Raw genomic sequence first — 17,092 nt, 5'->3', positions numbered from 1 at the left:
AGTGTGTATAATTTCCTTTCCACAATTTTGATGATTTAAACATAAAAATGGTTGGCAAATTTCTCTACTGCCAAGAACTAACTTTGCTGCTTTACGGTGTTGCATTTAAGATCAATAAATAACATCAAATACATGATCTAACATAGCAAAACTATCACAGACATTCTAAAAGGGCTAGTGATGGAGTTGTTAGCCCCTCTCTGGACATTTTTTTTAAATAACTATAGTCATTCGACTCCTGTTGACAATGTTGACTACAAAGTAACTTGCAACATATTTTAAACTTCTTAATCAGTTTTTTGGCAATAAAACCAGCAATATAAGTAGCAACTTCACGCAAATCATCTGATAAAATCACACAATCATAATTTCTTTCTTTGATCTGATCCATCAAGGATCTAGCATGTTGTGTATCTTGAACATCATTAATATCATTTTCAAATATTTCAATTCCTTCCTTTATTAAACTTTTTATTTGAATTATCTTCTCACTATAAATAACATCTTTTAAACTGACAAGAAACCTGCCACCACTCATTTGGCGGTATTGTCCAAATCTTCTTTCTAACGAATCACTTTGAAAACGAGCAGTCAATATAAATTTATAATTATGTTCCAATAGATCTTCTATTAAAGAAGCTTGACATAATAAAGTTCTTTGTAGTGCTAATGATGTTTGAGGAGATAATGTATATTTCTCAAAATTTGGGATTTTGGTGTTTTTATATTTATTTAACCATTCAGTGAAAGCTCGAAAAAACTCAGGTTTTTTATCATTAATAATAGCAGCATTTCCAAGACAGTTATTAGAAAACTGATTTTCCGAATTTGTAATTGTCCAACATTTATTAAAAAGAGTTAGGAAAGATGCAATATCTAAACGGTTGGGAAAATATGATTTTATTGCTGCTGCTGTAGTTTCATGGAAGATACCTAAAGCAACAGTGACATTTTGCTTGTAGTTTCCAGGATGGACAATTTTGCTATTTATTTTTGGTGCTTTTTTCAAACTTGGATCCAACAGGCTGTCTTTTTCTAATAAATCATGAAATATTTTCCATGATATTTCTCCTGGTTGAACGTGAATTCATCTTAAAAGCTGAAAAATGAAGTTCTGGAAAAATAAACCTTTTTTTATTTAGTAAGTTGCTTTGAATGTTTTTAATCAGATGCACTGTGTCAAAGAATAGGTAAATTTTTTGTGATTGTACATTAATAAACAAATCATCTGGTTTTTTACTATGTGCATCAAGCAATTTTGTAAAAAAGGAAACATTTGAAGCATGATTATCACAAACAACACCTCGAACTTTAAACCTATATTTTATTAAAGATTAAATCAAGCTGAGAATTTCAGTTTTCAACCAATCACTGTTTAATTTTATAATTGGAATTACTTTGATGACAAAAGAGGTATTTTCTTTTAAACCAACTACCATGAAAGAAACGATGCTTCTATAACATTCATTTTCTTCACTAATCCCAATTACATTTCCACCAGAATATTTTGCACATTTTTGCTAATACATTTCATCAAAAATTATTATAAGATCATTTGATAAGCTCCCATTTTCATGTAACAATTTCAAAACTTTCATAGAATCAATATCACCTGCTTTAAGCTTGCCTAACAGTGATATAGATGGAAGAGGGAATTCCTTCAGCAGTAAATGATAAGTTTGCAATGATGTGTAACGCAACATCAAGGCAAATTGAAGCATATTTGAAGAATAAATTTGATCTTTTTTTATTTGGTGATTTATAAGTTCTTCAAGAATGGAAGACAACTTTTCTTTTTCAATGCTAAAATGTAAATCGAAGTTTTCCAGCATACTCCTTCTCTTTAACATGCATTGATGGGTTACTCTGAGCCAAGGTGGCAAAGAAACTGGAAGATTTTTATAAAAAAGTTTGACATGAAGATTTTTGTCAATACGAATACATTCAGCAACCTAAGGTATGTGTAGTTCATTTTAAATAATTTTATGGAACATGACACAATCATCGAATTTGGAAAATGAACATCCTGTTGGTGAATCAGCAACTGTAAGAGAATTAAGATCTTCAATAATATCATTTGATAAAAACTTCTGATATTCATCTTCTTGAAAAATTCTTTTAGTTGGTGATTTTCTTGGTATAAACATAGCTGGAAGTGAAGCTGTTGCAATGCTGGCCGGGTATATTGTAGGAACAGGCTTCAAATTATACAACAAACGAAGTCGTTTTTCTGATGCTCCTTTGTGTACTAAACTTTCATCAAAATGTTTTAAGCAGATCACAGATGATTCAGTGACAGTCCAACTATTTCTATTTACAAATCTAACCCATAACTTTCTTAAGTCATTATTTTTTTGGAAAACCAAAGACTGGTATTACTTCACCACCATTATAATTTGGGGTATAACCGACAACACAGCATTTATTAACCATTATTATTATTAATAATTAAAAAGTAGCCACAAATAACAAAACAAAGTTATTGAAGTTTAGTAGAGATGTCAATTAAACAAACGCGAAAATTTTATCCTGGTCTAGATATACTTACTTAAAATTGACAGCGCAATATTTAAAATATTTTGAGAATGTTTGTCCATATAATGGAATATTTGTTTTTTTAACTGGCCTGGAATAGAAGGTCGTGTGTTTAAGTAGGCCATGATATACACACATAAATATAAATATACACATATATATATATATAAATATATATTATACAGTGTATAATATATATATATATATATATATATATATATATATATATATATATATATATATATATATATATATATATATATATATATATATATATATATATATATATATTATAAAATAAATATAATATAAACATAATATTAATTTCAAAAGATATATTTAATGAGTTTTTTATGTAATTAAATCAAAACTTTTAACAAGGATATAACTCTTTATTTTTAAATTGATTTTCATTTTATTTTCTTACTTAAAACACCTTAAAACTCCCTTGAAATATTTTACAATATTTTAAGAGAGTTTCAAGGGGTCATCAATAAATTCCGTCACGCAATTTTTGATATTTTTCGACCCCGTCCTTCCCCCCTCCCCTCGTGACGCATCGTAACATTTTATAGATCTCCCCCCCCCCTACCCCCAGTATTACGCAACAATTTTGAAAACCCCACTCCTAAAAAATTTTTTATAATTGCTTTTAAATATGATAATTTCTATAATTTTCTCAGCTTCTTTGAGCTAATTAGTTAGTACTTTTTAGTCTGTTATTTATTGGTACTTTTCGGTCTGTTTTCAGTCTCTTATATATTGGGGTGAAACTATTGCAATAGTTTTGCGTAAAACGGTATAAATTAACATCACTAGCGATCTTAATTTATGCAATTTTATATTAATGTTATTTTTAGTTTACCCATTCTTATCTTTTTAAAGTTATATAAATTTGTTAAGTTTTGTAACCCCTATGGCCGGTTAGCTCAGTTGGTTAGAGCGTCGTGCTAATAACGCGAATGTCGTGGGTTCGATCCCCATACTGGCCAGTCTTTTTTAACGTAATTTTTAAGCGCGCTTTTATCATCTCTATCACAACAAATTCAAGACTTTTATAATGTTTTGATTATTTAAGTTTGGTTTAAAAAAAATGGAAAAAAACATTTAATTTCAGGCCCGTAGCAACCGGGTGGACAGCAGGGGCATTTGCCCCCCCCCCCCAATAATTTTTTTATGTGGTACAACATCAAATATTTTCCGAAAATTGATAAAAAATGTAAATTTTTGATACTTCGCTTATTTAACAGGAAATTTATGAATATGTAGATTAATAATATAAAAAGCTTATTCCCAACTAATTTTTTAATTTTTCGATAAACTAACTAAAAAAAGTTTATATAGGGATGACAAGAATATTTAATTTTCTTTTGCGTTTTTCTCCATTTTTAAATTTTGCGAAACATGGTCTAATTGTAAACATGATATCTTGTGAAGTAGAAGTGCAAATCCTTTCAAATTTTCAGGAAACGTTTATTATACTATATTCTTTCTTGGGAATGACATTTCGAAATTTTTGAATTCTTCTCCAATCTTCTTTTTTTTTAATTTGAAGGTCTAAAAAAGTTTTTTTTTTTTTACTTGATGTAAAAAAATTGATATAATTTTTTATGTACTTTGAAAATCTTAAAATCCAAGTGTTACCAACCTTACCTGACATGTCTAGAACATATGTAAAAAGTTTCATGGATATTGTGCTAATATATTTCAAGTTATCGTGTCTTGAATGGACCCATTAAAATGAATGCTTTTTTATAAATTCGAGGCAAAGTAATCGAGGCAAAGTAAAATGAAGTATAAAATAGCATTTTAAATTAATGAAGTATTTATCGATATAAAATTTAACTTTTTTTTTTTAAGTTTGAACATTTTGAAATATTTGTTGGTGTATCACCTTAAATAAATAATTTTGAAGAAATTAACTGAAAAAATGAAAAAAAAAAAAAATAAGGTCCTTAAAACTATCTCGGGGTAGTACTGCCCCCCCCCCCCTCCTCTATAATTTTTATTCCTACGGCCCTGAATTTAAATAAAATATTTTAGGTTTTAATATAATTTTCATTTTTTTTTCAAAAAGCTATGTGCAAAATTTTTGAATTTTTGAAAAAATCCAATTTAAAAAAGAAAGAATTTGAACCTTTCCAATTCTTTCTTTTTTAAATTGGATTTTTTATATTCAATTTATTTGGAAACATAAACTAAAGTGACTTATAATTAATGAACTTTATAATGAGTGTTGATGTAAAACATTTTCCCGCGTGTTTTTATATATAATGAAACGTAAATAATTTATATTTTACTTTTTAAAATTTTTTAGACATGTTTGAGTCCTGCAAAAATGGGTAGGTTTAAATGAATGTCATACAAGATAGATAGATTGATAGACAGATCGATAAGTAGGCCTTATCAGAGTGGGAGCCACATGGGCCATATGGCTTGTGCCTCCGATTTTGTTGGAGCCTCACATTTTCAAAATACATTTTTAAACACCAAAACAAGCATCAAAATAATAATACTAATTTCCAATTACTCTAAATAATTTTAAACTTAAAGTTTACTCAATTTAAAAGTTGAAATAATTGAAGGTAAAGTTGACTTAAGCTAATAAATTAATTTCTTCTTCATAAATACAAATTTCCAAACCTATATCCGATTACGTCATTTAATGATGCAGTTAACCCTCCGTCGGACGCGCTTGATTCAATTCAATCATTATTATCTCGTACGAGTTTTTGAGTTATGACTGTGTTCTGCTTTTTAGTAGCTTCATCTTTTTTCTTCTTTTTTTGCTGTACTTCGTCAAACAGGATTAAATCACTTTATTTCGAACTGTTTCTTATTATTTTGTTTAAATTGACACACTTTGTAACTTTGAGAATAGTAATTTTTTTTTTTTGTGATAATAATAATAATATACATAATTTATAAAAAATGCTTAAACATTTGAAAGCAGGGTAACTAACGAAGCCCCGCTATGATAAATGTCAATTTGTTTTGTTTTTGATTAAAAGTTTTGGAAAAAATAAGTTAAGTTGATTTTTAAAGGCGTTAACTGACGCGGCAGATACGATGGAGTTTGGAAGGATGTATCAGTTAGGTACGATGCGATTACAGAGGAAGAATTCTTTTTGCAAACAGTTTGCTACTGCTTGACGTTGGCCACGAAGGCCGTTGGCTGGTCCTTGCACGTTTAGTGCTAGATCAATGTCCTCTTCTCCTCTTGGAGAAGAGGACATTGATCAAGCACTAAACGTGCTAGTTAAATAGGCCCACACATGAAGCCTATTTAAATAGGCGATCAAAACTAAAAAAATAGTGGAATGTTCTTTTTAACATTCCTAATGCCGAGTTGACTTTGGCTACAGCGTGTGCGACTTGGTCTTGCCACTTAAGTCGGTTGTTGATAATGATACCAAGGTCACCCTCGGAGGTGGTCTCACTAAGGCTGTGGTAGTTACCAATGCGATCAGTTATGGTAAACATTACGTGCGAGCCAGGCAAATTGTCAATAAATACAGTGTTGAAGCGGTTGTTAACTTTCTTGTCAAAGAACACGGATTTACACTTGTCCTCGTTAAAACTCATGCTCCATGTGTGGGCCTATTTAACTAAGCGATCAATGTCCTCCTGAAGAAGTTGGTAGTCTGAGGTGTCTTTGATAATAGTTTTGTATCGTCAGCAAAGAGTTTACAGCAGTGATGAGTAATGCTTGGCATATCTTTGATCAAGATAACAAAGAGAAGGGGTCCTCCATAACCATGCGAAAGCCCACTGAGGATATTTAACCAATCAGAAATGTAGTCACATTGTACAACTCTTTGATTGCGGCCGTTGAGGAACGAAGCTAACTAGCTAAATGTACTTGTGTCGAAGCCATACGAGCGTAGTTTGACATGTAGAAGCGAGTGACTAACTTTATCCAAAGCTTTAGCATTAATTTTAAGATGAGATTCAAGCGCGTTAGATATAATTTTCGAAAGTCTCAATTAGATTTGTCATGCTCAGTCTGCGAAGAACAAACCCGTATTGATTACTGTCAAGCAGATTATGGTCAGTCATATGCTTGAGCATGGAGTCACAAACTAGGCGTTCTATCACCTTGCATGGAACAGAGGCTAGAGAGATTGGGCGGTAGTTAGCTGACTTTGTCTTGCAACCTTTTTTAAAAATTGGTATGACATTGGCTTGCTTCCAGCAAGCAGGAACATCTCCAGCAATGAAAGACTTTACGAAGACCAGAGAGAAAGGTAGTGCTAACGCTGAGCAAGCTTCTGAAAAGATGAAAAGATGAACTCCATCAATACCTGGTGGTTTGTGTTTGTCCAATTTGGAGAAAAGCAACTCGACAGCGGCTTGGGGAAAGTTTTCTTTATTTGTAGCGTGAATCGTATCGGTGCGTGGTTGGAGAATAGGAGCATCACCGGGAAGATCCTTGCTATATGCAGAGAAGAACTGTTCGTTTAGCATATTGTATATTTCAGTTCCGTCGGATGTTAGCACGTCGTTTCCATTCTCAAGAGTTCTAATATGGTTTTTTCAGTTTTGTGTTTTGTTAACTAAGTCATAAAAAAGTCTTGGGTTATCTTTGCACTTGCTTATAATGTTATGTTCGTGTGTGCAAAGAGCTTTATAAACAAGTCTTTTGACTTTCTGTGAGGCTTTGTTAAACTCCGGCTTTACTAGATGTTATCGGTCTCGGGGTGCTGCAAGTTATCCTCAATTATAAAATCTCAACAGACCATAGCATGTAGATGATTTTTATGTGTGGTTCCATGAGGGGAATCAACTTTTATATTGTAAATGTATGACGGATCATTTGATATCACAAGGTCAAATTGATTTTTGATAAATGTTGGTTGTAGGATGAATTGAGTGAGTAGACAGCCTTGTATTGATTTGAGGAATAGATTTGCATTTGGATTTGATTCTGTAGAGAATCCACCAGAGGTATTCCATTTGATTCCGGTAGTTGAAATCTCCAACAATAAGAAGTTTTGTGAATTTCTTTTACTCAACTAGAATAGAAGCTTGACGGATCGAACGGTTGATGATTTTGTTTATTGCAGGTTCGGAGCTAGGCGGTCTATAAATACATCCTAATAGAATGTGTTCAGAGCCAATATTTATTTGAACCCATATCTGTTTGCTACCAGTTCCATTGAGAGTTTTGTCATTTTTGAATTTGAAAGCGCTGAGTGTGTTTTTTGTGTAGACAGCGATTCTTCCTCGGGAGGAAGTACTCGAGAGGCAGAAAGGTATCGAGTATTTTTCGATCAAGAGTGCATTTTTCTGGGTTGAACCAGGTCTCACAAAAACAGAGTACATCTCGATTGGTTTTTCTGAACAAGTAGAAAGTTGAGTTCATTGAATTTTTTCGAGAGTGAGGTTGGATTCGTGTAGAGACATTTTAGTAGTAACAGGTGAAATATTGAATATGGCTGATAAGTTTGGTGGTTTTATTTGCTGGATTGAAGAATAAGAATGGAATTTTTGGCTTGGTGGCATTGCAAGCAGCCTTCCAGTTGCCGAATGGGCATTTCTCTTACGATTGATAAGGACTTTTTTTGCGGCGGTGTTAATACAGCGGATTCAATCGTTGCGACTGACAAATCGAAGGGGCTGGTTGAGCTTTAAGACCATTGTTGATGTTTTTTTGCTCGTTGTTAAGTTTGTTAAAACTTTCTTGTTCAGCTGGGGTGTGGTTGAGGTGAACATAGATTTTCTTGAAGTTATCAAGCATGGCAAAATTTTTGGATATGGACAGTAGTGTTTTGTGAGGTTCAGTCAATTCTAATTCAACGATGAGTGGTGAGGAAGTAGTAGTCTTGTTTGTGGACAAGTTTTTTGGTCGGATACGAATTAAAAACGTTAAAAATATTTGAGAATTTCAAGGATTATAATACGTTTTTTGACTTTTTGTGTTTTGTCTTTAGCTCCTTCAATTATTTGGGTTGAACCCGGAAGCCCAGCAATAATGGCTCGTTTTGCGTAATTCAATATATAAATTTGTATAGGTTTGATGGATTTATAAATTTATTATGTTTTCAAATTTCAATATTATTTTCAGATACTATTAAAATAAAGAGAAAATTTGATAGTAGTGCAAGTAAAAGGCGGTGGAGAAAAGAGTTGGCTGAAGAAGCATGCACCAACCCGAAGAAAGTATATTCGTTTTAAAAAAATCACAAAACACAGTTCAAATCGGAAGAGATTGAAAGATTGTATACTGTCGTACAAAAATTTAATTTACCATAAAGAATGGAAATCTACTAGTAGAGCAGCGTTGTGCGAAACTTCAGTTGATAATTTACTTTTATCTAAAACTTTATGCGAAACTTCAGTTGATAATTTACTTTTATCTGAACTGAAAATTGGAAAAAACTATTCCAACAAAACCTAGATGTTATTTTTTTCCTTTCTGAACGTGGATTACCACTCTTTGGTTCAAATCAACAAATAGGTGATCGAGTGAATGTGAATTAGTTATTATCGAACTTCTTAGCAAATATGACCCACTTTTAGTTGAGCTTGTTAAAAGTGTTTGAGAATCACAATAGTGTAAGCTGCGAATGCAAGCTGATTATTTTTCAACACGAATATAGAAATTTTATTGATATTTGTGGTTCACATATTTAAACAGGAATACTCCATGAAATTGTGAAAACAAAATATTTTTCAAGAATAGTTGATGCTACTCTAGATTACTCGTACAAGGAGCAAACTACTCTGATTATTCGTTATGTTAAAATTTTAGACAATTCAAACTTTGCAGTTGAAGAAAGGTTTACTTAAAAATTTCTCAAAAAAAACTTGAAGAGAAATTGCTGCTCGAATACTAGAAATATTAAAATCTTTGAAGCTGGATTTCGAAGCCTGGATTTCGAAGGTTGAGCTTACGACAACGGTACTAATATGGCTGGAAAGTACAACGGGGTGCAAGCGGTTTCGATAGAGCAAAATCCAAGCAGTATGTTTTCTAGCTGTGGAAAGCATACATTAAATTTCGTTGGTGTTGATTGTGCTGAATCTTTCAAAAGAACAGTAAAGTATTTCGGAACGATTCATTCAGTTTATTCAACAACTTATTCAGTAGCAGTCCTCAAAGGTAGGAAATTATAAAACAAAATTTTTCTATTTTGTTGCATGGAATGTCCAAAACAAGATGGTCAGCGCGGATTGATGGTGTGAAACAAGTTGCACAACATTTGAATTCAGTAAGAAGTAGTTTAAATAAACTAACAGCCCAGCCTAAAATAGAACTCAATGCTATTCAAAAGTATATTTCTAAATTTGAATGCATTTTGATGTCGTCTATCTGGATAAAACTACTCACAATGATTCATTAGACAAATCTAATCATTGAGGCACGCCATGCTACTCTTGATGTTGAAAAAGATAACATTGAAAATATATCTAATGATATTCAAAGGTTGCCTGAACATTTTGATAAGATTTTAACCGAGTCATAATTTGTTGCAAGAAATATTGGTGTTTGATGTGAGGTTTTAATTATTCGTCATTTCCCAAGTCAAGATAATGCCGAGCTGTATTCTAAAATCAATGTATATTTTGTCATCATTGAATTGATTCAATCTGGCTTCACGAAACAATATCAGTCAATACTAGAAATTTGTAACCTTTTTGGATTTCTATGACAGTTTAAATATTTGAATGACAAAGATCTTGTATTGGCTGCTCAACATTTTCAGCGCAAATATGACAAAGAACTCTCACAAGAACTTGAAAATGAGGTTTTATTTCCAAAAATAATCTATGGTGTTAATTTTAAACTAGATTGCGCACTAAAAAAGTTGCTGGAAATTCTAGGACTTGATCTTTCAGGTGTCCTTCTAAATATTACAATTGCATTACGCATTTTTATTAGTTTGTCTGCATCAACGGCTTCGAGTGAACGCAGATTTAATGTTTTAAAGCAGATAAAAATTATCATCGTTCAACTATGGGGCAGGAACGGTTGAATGGATTTACTACGCTGAATAAAAATTGTGATATTGCAAGAAAACTGGATTTTTCATATAGAATCGGTTGTACCCTTCCAATTCCCAGGCCTCCCAAAGAAATGTGTAATTAGTAGACTAGCTCATTTCTTTGCTAGTTGGCTTGCTAAAACGCACAAAAGATCATTACTCGCAGATATCGCTTGCTAAAGCGCCATATCTGCGAGTAATGATCTGCCTAATTAATTGCATTTATTCTAAAAGTAACAAATTTATGTGGTCCCAACCTATCTGAAGACTTAAATGGCTTTCACCAACTTGCGTCGCGTTTGCTCAAACTTTGCGCAAATCGTCCTATTGGGGCCTCCAATTTGTAACTGGCCCAGTCCTTTCTAAATCTGTGAAAAGGCCTGTAGATAAGATAACAATATATTTCGTGTTATCAAGATGTTACAATAAAACACAGGTCATTGCAAATAATGATTCACTAATAAAGCGCAATGACCTAAATAAGATAAAGGAAAAAAATATTTATAATGAATAAGTAAATGAAAAATAATAATAATAATATGAAACAAGTTAACCACATAATAAAATTAAGTTAAATATGTAAGTTTCAGTTGAATAAGTTAATCACATAATACAGTAGAGATTCATAAATATTTATTTAGTAACACCAATAAAACAGACTTTATTAAAAATATAAAAAGTAAAGGTAAAGAAAAATGTTATGAGGTAAAAAGGTATAGAGTAAAGTTAAACGTAACTTTTTTGGTAGAAATGGTGGAGTGACTTTAAGAACAGATCTTTAACCTAAGGATGGGATCTGATTTTAGGGTTACGGAAGGGAGTTCCAAAACAGGATACACTGATATGTAGTATAATTAATTCCATGTTTACTTGCCTGTTTTAGTAGGATAGTTGAGTTATTGTAAGTGACTAATCTTAAGTTATACCCACATGCTGTTCTATTAATAAAGTAGTTGTGGAATATAGTAGGAAGGGCATCATGTTGTTGATTCCAGGCAAATGAACAACTTAGGAACTGAATTAAGTCATAGAAGCGAAGAACTTTGGATGTAAGATATAGGATGTCAATATGAAAATTTCTTGGAAAAAAATTTCATACTAAATGAATAATCCGTACAGCTCTATTTTCAACTGAAACAACTCTAGATAGATTCACGGTTTTAGATTGTCCCCAAACTTGACATGCATATCGTATATGTGAACCAAAAAATTAAGTGAGATATAGATAGTAACGTTTCAAAGTTAACGTAATGTCAAATATTTGCTAAAATGCCGTTGGAGGAGCTTAACTTCAGAATAAGGTCAGATATATGTTTGTTGGCTAAAAGTTTTTTATCTAACACAACACTAAGATAAGTTATATATTTATAATTAATTAGTCATATAACTAGATGAACTTATGTAAATAAAAAATTAAAAAATAAAAACATAGTTTCAACTTAATTGGGTTTAAACAGTTATCGAAAATGTTTTTTAGATATTTTTGTGTTTAAGTTTAAAAATTTTTACTTTTCAGCTTGAAACTCCAGCAACTTAATACTAAAAATTACTGTTACCTAACCTGGATTCACTTCAGCATTCAAAAATAAATTTTCTATATGAACTTGTTGCTGCTATGTTTATCCTCGTCATTTCTCTGAACTCGTTGTAGTAAATTCGAAATGCATTGCATGGCAGTGCTGGATTATGGTGGGGCTATATCCTAGGGTCCCAAAGTTTTTGGGGCACCGATCAACAAAAATATGTTTTTAGAAACTCTGAAAACAAAATATTTGACTAATGACATGGAAAGGGGTTTCATGCTTTAAGATAACCCGGGCCCCAAAAAGTCCTAATCTGCCTCTGTTTGGATTGGTTAACAAATTTGATGCTAAGTTGGATCCAGATTACAAAACATAAACATTATAGAAATGAAAATCAATAAAACCAAAAACTTGCCGCTTTTTAGCTGACAACTGCTCTAACTTTAACAGCCGGCTAAAATTTTGAAAATCAAGTCAAGCCTGCAGAAATTTGGGTTCTTTACACCAGCTGAAAACGTTCTGGCTAATTTTTTTGATAAACTCTTACCTTTTTCAGACTTTGCATACCGATTGAAGAAGTAGTTAACAAGCACTAAAATAATCCGTATTTTAAGTTTTGAAATCACTTATCAAATGGTTACTTTAAAAAAAGTTAAAGCCCTAGACTTTTTGATTCTGTTGCTGCATTTGGAGGCATCTTTTTATATGTTTTCTTTGCAATCCATATTTTTTGTTCAGATGATGCCACATTCTAGTTATGTTTATAAATTGGTTTGAAAAATCGTTTTTATTTTTGCATACTTTGCAAGTAACTTTCCGTTTGGATTTTTATTAACGATCGAGTGTTTGAAGATACTAATACTTGAAATAAATCAAAATATAGTAAGAAAGTCTTACTTAAGTGGTAAATGACGTAGTTGCAATTTGTTAACGGTTGAGATAGTTAACCAAAAAAATTAAGAGATTTTTAGAAATGCTCTTTATAAACCTCTTAATTTTGATGTGTTTAAAAATTATTAATTAAAATAATTAAAAAGCAAATTTACTAAACTGGTGACTTTAACATAGACATTCTAAAAAAAAATAGTTTTCATGTCAAACTCATTGTAAATCTATTTTTTCGTAGCGTATTACCTTTAGTAACAAGCAAACGAAAAACTCTATCTAAAAGTTATATGTTTCCATCGGGTCTTATTGTATAAGCATTGGTCGCCCTTAAGATATTAAGATAGATAAACAAGGTACACAGTTGTGGATGCCCAATAACTGAAATAAAAGCCCTGCTTAAATAATAAGCAAGAGATCCTTGTTGATATGGGACATTTTTTAGAGCTTAAATATAGTTGTTAAAAACAGAAACTAATCAAAAAACTGGTTTTGTATCAATAAATCCTTTAAAATTAGACTTTGGAAGATGCGGACTGAGCGGATGAATTTAGGTTTAACAACTCTTAAAAAAGGGGGAAAAATACAGAAACCTTAAAAAATTCACTTGCAACTGTTTGGGTTGATGAGGGTTGGATATCATTCACGGAATCTAATATTAAAAATCCATTCTTGAAATTTGGCATCAGCAATTTTATGGATGGATTGAAAATGATTCTTTGTTTAAAGAGATTTGTAAGATTGAGGAGGCCATCAAGTTGATAATGAAGCTCCTACTGAAACTAATGATTACACAAGCTCCTACTGAAAGTAATGATATTCCAGTTGAATTAAAAAACGAACTTTTTGAATAAATGATATGAAGGTTTTTCACAAAAAGTTTTAAAAAACTCATTTCAATTAATTTACCTCAAGATTTAGCGTATGAGTCAAAGTAAAAAAATTGAAAAGGTTTTTAATCATCTATTGTTAAAACTTTTTTCAATTTTTTGTGATAAATTGATTTCCAATTTATGTATATAAATGCCATAAAAATGTCACATTACTTATACGCAGGGCTGACTTATACGCGAGTATATACGGTAGGTATACCGTTTTAGCAAAAGAAAACTCCTAATTTAATTACTTCTAAATTTTTATTTTAAAATTTAAAAAAAATTAACTTATTGAGGTAATTGTTCTGTACTGATTAATAGGGTGACTTATAAAGTGTTTGCACAATAGCGTGTTTCATAAGGTCCTCTATTTGCAACTATGAAGTTTTTAGCAGGATAATATGTTTTAGTTTGAAGTAGTTTTCTAAAAACCTGGTAAGTAAAAACGATTTTTTTTTCAAACTTAAGTTTTCAAGATACGTAAGTCCAAATATAAATTAGATTAAAATGAGTAATAAAGATAGTTTAAAAAAGATATTGATGAGATTTTTTTGTTTATTAAAAAAATTTTTTTAAGCAAAGATAATTTTGTTTAATTGAATTTTACTAATTGCTCTATTTTCTATTGTAAAAGTGCAGTAAAAAAAAAATTATAATAATGACAATAATAATGTTAATAATACAATAAATTTAACATAATGTAAAGTAAGAAATATAATTTACTTATTTAAATTCGAGCCACCTCCACAGAAGAACTTCAGATCATGAGTTGCAAGATACTTTTCGCATTGACTGTGTCCGTTTGCAGTTGCAAGATGCAATGCAGTAAAACCTATACGAGTTTCAGTTAATTTCAGTTAATTTCAGAACCATTAATAAGTTCAATAAAAATAAAAAATAAGATTTTGAACAAGTTTAAAGAGTTATAGACATTTAGGGTGAATTTAATGAATACTTTGCATAAGTTAAAAGAACGTGAGAACGGGTTAAAAGATATTTAGTTTGTTGAGTAAGCAAGTTGTTGAGTTGGAGTCAAACTCCAAACCTCTCGCTTACAAGCCAAGCGCTCTACCACTGCTCCACTGCCGCGTTTTATTTAAACTAAACTTAACTTTAAAATCAAATTTTGCTCAAATTAATATTTAACTAGATTTGGAGTTGTTTTTGTATAGTTCCACATCTCCCCTAAATGTCCCGCTTCTCTTGCACACTTGTCCCACTTCTCCCACACTTGTCCCATTTTACCCCAATAGCAGGGTTCTTTTTAAACCAAAAAATATATTCTTTATTAAAACATTCTGATAATCTTAGGGGGTGGATTCGGTGCCCAAAACACTGCTTTATTTGTTATGACTAGTTTGGTTCAGTTCATACATCAAGATATTGCAATTACCCTTAAAAAAAAATTCGTGTCCACTCTCCCCTAACCAAGAATGGCTCTTACAAAAATTAAAACGGACTTTTTCCACTTATTTATTGTTTTCTTTATATCTTATATAATTTTGTGCTAGTTTTGGATGAGAAAAAACATAATATTAAAATTATATAATGTAAAATTAAAAATTTTGATAAATTTATATATATATATATATATATATATATATATATATATATATATATATATATATATATATATATATATATATATATATATGTATATATATAAAATCTAGTTATTAGGTTATACTGCAAGAAAGTATGTAAACGAAGTATAAAATAATTCTTTAGTCTACTTCAATTTTTGATACAATTTCTACAAATTTTTCTTTTAAACATTTAATGTAACTTTGCAAAAATTTAACTTTGTAACCATTTAACTTTTCATTAAAACTTCCATGCACTTTGTAAACATGTACAAATTTCGAAACATTCAAAAAAGGTTTTCAAGAGTTTTTAGAAAGTTATTGAAAAATATTACTTTTATGATTGTAATGATTGCTATACAACTATTCGCTCTGAAAAATTACTAACATTTTGTAAGTTTCTATATGCGCAATCATTAACAATTGCAACACTAAATCTCTTTTAGATTAATTTTGCACGAAGGAATTCTAGAGCAAATCTATATAAAAGCCGTAGCGCTAAACTAAAGAATTGAAGATACAAAAGCAAATAACGAACAATCTAATGCTATCTATACTATATTATTGTTTTTCATTCCAAATATTTTGAATAAAAAAACTTTTCGGCCACAAAAATTGTTTAAGCTTAGGGCCCCGTAGGGTTTAAATCCGGCCTTCCTATTATATAAAAATCAATTTGTTTTTCATTAAAAGTTGTTCGACTGAGAATGCTATCATTGAACTGACAAATAAATTATTTTAATCTTACGATAATGATGAAAAAGTACCGGGCATATTTACTAACCTTTCAAAAGCATTTGACACAATTGATCGTGGAATATTATTATCAAATTAAAACAAAATGGTATCAAAGGCCTAATGTATGAATGGGTAAGAAATGTATTAAAGACTTAATGCATAAATCATATAGACCAAATTGAATTGAAAATATCTTCTAGAATAGTCGTTTTACATAAATATTGATCATTACTTGATTTTAGTTCCAGAAAAAAGTTTACTTAATCTAATCGATAGTCATCTCTCATATGCTAATATAGTATACATAAATTAATTAAATTACAAAGTTTACAAAAACATGCATGCAAAGCATTTTATTATCAAAATAAAATGGACAATCCTACTAGTGTGATAACAAATATGAGTCTTAAAATTGAAAAAATTTCTATCAGGTTCTTATTTTTATGTTCAAATAAAAATAACATGTTACCAAGTACTTTTTTTAGATAATAGCTAAAAGTTATATTGCGCTAATCTGATAATTTGCGCTAATCTGATAATATGCGCTAATCTGATATTTTTATAAACCTTCTTTGATTTCCTTCTTTAGACATTATCACAAGTCTGGTAATAAAATAAAAAAAGTCGATATTGTGTTAAAAGTTTCTTATTGAAAAATTATTTTGATACTTAATGTTGTTTAATTATTTGTTTTTGTTATAATTTCACGATAAAAAATGAATTTATATATGGTTTGCCTAAAGAGAAGAAGAAAAAATGAAAAGAAAAAAGAAGGGAAGAAAAGAATAAAAAAAATAATAATAATAAAAAAATTATCTAAACAAATAAGTTAAAAAGCTGTATAAATAAGTTTATGTAATCAATTTGTCCAAATATTTCATTACTGTTTTATCATCCTTTTGTTTTGCTAAATATCTAAATATGGCATTACTATTAAACTTGTAAAAACTTGCTGTACGCATTTA

The 17,092-nt window shown here is 30.5% G+C and overlaps 1 protein-coding gene and 1 non-coding gene across 2 annotated transcripts in view; one reads left to right on the top strand and one right to left on the bottom strand.

The window, feature by feature from the left end:
* LOC105843433 (uncharacterized) overlaps nucleotides 1-17,092 on the bottom strand; it is a 33,538-nt gene that overhangs the window by 15,540 nt on the left and 906 nt on the right. Inside the window, exon 2 of the mRNA XM_065819025.1 lies at nucleotides 14,530-14,638. Within this exon, the coding sequence (XP_065675097.1) occupies nucleotides 14,530-14,638 (109 nt within the window). The remainder of the gene's footprint in view (nucleotides 1-14,529; nucleotides 14,639-17,092) is intronic.
* Nucleotides 3,454-3,527, top strand: trnai-aau (transfer RNA isoleucine (anticodon AAU)). The gene has a single exon. It is a non-coding gene; the product is annotated as a tRNA-Ile (tRNA).

This window comes from Hydra vulgaris, chromosome 15, assembly GCF_038396675.1.
Source record: "Hydra vulgaris chromosome 15, alternate assembly HydraT2T_AEP".
Classification (NCBI taxonomy): Eukaryota; Metazoa; Cnidaria; class Hydrozoa; order Anthoathecata; family Hydridae; genus Hydra; species Hydra vulgaris.
Note: the sequence above shows the minus strand (reverse complement) of the source record. Positions and strands in the feature narration are given on the sequence as shown.